Source organism: Limulus polyphemus, unplaced genomic scaffold, assembly GCF_000517525.1.
Source record: "Limulus polyphemus unplaced genomic scaffold, Limulus_polyphemus-2.1.2 Scaffold3160, whole genome shotgun sequence".
In the NCBI taxonomy this organism is placed as follows: Eukaryota; Metazoa; Arthropoda; class Merostomata; order Xiphosura; family Limulidae; genus Limulus; species Limulus polyphemus.
Window position 1 is genome coordinate 2,184 of NW_013668770.1, and position 2,407 is coordinate 4,590.

General features: G+C 36.2%; 1 protein-coding gene across 1 annotated transcript in view; it reads left to right on the plus strand.

Annotated features, from left to right (window-relative positions):
* Window positions 1-2,407, plus strand: part of LOC106468776 (reversion-inducing cysteine-rich protein with Kazal motifs-like) — a gene marked incomplete at its 5' end in the record, with an annotated part of 24,349 nt that overhangs the window by 1,462 nt on the left and 20,480 nt on the right. Inside the window, 2 exons of the mRNA XM_013929216.2 lie at window positions 865-1,185; window positions 1,289-1,425. Coding sequence (XP_013784670.2) covers window positions 865-1,185; window positions 1,289-1,425 — 458 coding nt within the window. The remainder of the gene's footprint in view (window positions 1-864; window positions 1,186-1,288; window positions 1,426-2,407) is intronic.

Here is a 2,407-nt window from a genome sequence, read left to right on the forward strand (position 1 = left end):
TGTATATGGTGAACTATTTCAAGTTTTCAACACCTCAGCACAATGTTACATGCCTTCTTTCCCTTTAATTTGTATATGGTGAACTATTTCAAGTTTTCAACACCTCAGCACAATGTTACATGCCTTCTTTCCCTTTAATTTGTATATGATGAACTACTTCAAGTTTTCAACACCTCAGCACAATGTTACATGCCTCAAAAATAAATTAAAAGGAAAGAAGTGAACTATTTCAAGTTTTCAACACCTGAAATCGTCTTTTTTATTTTATAAACATATACTACAATTCCACTATCATAGCATTTTAACAATATCATGTTACTCATAATTAAAAACAAAAATTCAATGTTTGAGTCTTGAAATCTCGCGGTTTCTAAGAATGAGTGCAACAATCGAGGCCCAGCATGGCCAGGTGGTTAGGGCGCTCGGCTCGCAATCTGTGGGTCGCGGGTTCGAATCCCCGGCACACCAAACATGCTCGCCCTTTCAGCCGTGGGGACGTTATAATGTGACGGTCAATCTCACTATTCGTTGGTAAAAGAGTAGCCCAAGAGTTGGCGGTGGGTGGTGATGACTAGCTGCCTTCCTTCTAGTCTTACACTGCTAAATTAGGGACGGCTAGCGCAGATAGCCCTCGTGTAGCTTTGCGCGAAATCCATAACAAACAAACAAACAAGCAACAATCCAAAACCTTGGAATTACTTGACTTAAGTAGTAAATTAGTGGGACAATTCTTTTGATAACTTTAAAGACTAAATTTCAATGATAAACGATACATCTACTACTAATAAATGAGCTGTTTTATAGTTATTAAATTTCTCTAAAGAGAGCTTATCTATTAATTTATATATAAGATTACTAAGCCAGTTACTGGGCCGGAAAGGAACTTAATAATCTTTCTTCCCCCTTTACAGCAGAAGAGCCTTGTCAGTTAGGTTGCGAAGGGTTAAGCTATTGCAGCAACTTCAACTACCGACCTACGCAACTGTTCCGCAGCTGTGAAGTTAGAGCTGATCGTGCCGCACGTAGCGACGTTGAATTGTGGCGTGAAGGTGTGATCCGCTTGCCTCTGTTGGATGTTCCCGTGTTAGATATAAGCACGTGTTATCCAGAAACTTGGAAGGCCATAGCTTGTGTGCTACAAATTAAACCTTGCCACCAGAGGTCGCACGCTAACGTGATTTGCAAGTAAGTACTTCTTGTAAATGTTCACGAAAGTCCTGCAAATTAATATACGTCAAATAATATAAGTTTAATCAAATCTCTTAAAACATCTGCTAATTTATTTTAGGTCTGACTGTATTGACATTTTGAGCAAATGTGTGGATTATAATCGACTTCCAACTGATCAGACTCCTACGACACTTTGCGAAGTGCTCTCTCCCCCTGGAGAGGATCCACCTTGTATATCCTTAAAACCATACTTAGGTAAGTATTGACTAATCTGATTTAGTTGACTGTTTAACGGTATTGCCTTAGAAGCGTACAGTTATAATAACAAAGTTAATAACCTCTTTAATATTCTATTCAAAGTTTATATATATATTCCGTTGGTTTCCAATTAAACCACCTCTTCCACTTTAACACAACCAATCCGGTTATTGTAATTTTAAACACTCAACTGGTATTATCCAAAAGTTAAGGTTTTTGTTTTTGAGTAAAGCTACCTGCACTCTGTCAACCGCGTGGAACCGAACTCCGGATTTTACCTATTGCAAATACACATAAGACATATCATTCCGGTTCTGGTTAAATTCAAGAGGAAAGAAAACCTACCGTCCGCTAAACAATGTAGCATGTCTGCCTCTGCTGGTTTGTATTGGCACACTTTGTGGAATTCATCCCATGTTGTTGCCCATTCATTCGAAAACGTCTGAAAATAAAAGTTCATATCAAAATTTTTAGCATGATAAGTTATAATACAGAAAATACATAGCTTACCTATTAAATATCAAAAAGAAAGTAATTTAATTAAAGACAATTAGACAGGGAAATGGTCTCTCTCAATTTGGCAATTTTAATATAAGTTTATAAAAGAGAGAAAATACAATATCTACACCATTTTAGACTCGCTGATATTTAGAATTTACGATATTTGTAAATAATATTACCTTCGCAAGTGAGCATTTGTCGTTTTATCTATTTAACTACTTATTAATGAAGAGTGTACCTCGTTGATAAGTGCTGCCACCTGTCCTCAGTGATATTCATTTATAAATATTTTAAACACCATTAATGGTTATAGTATTTTGGTACTTGTGTATAAAGTTAAAATCATAAATAATATTCAACGTTAAACTGGTACACAATTAAAAACATTTTATTTAGGCCTATCTATGGCTGTTGTAACGTCGAAACATGTAGGGTCGTCAACTTTTTGAAGGCCATAGATAGGCCTAAATAAAATGTT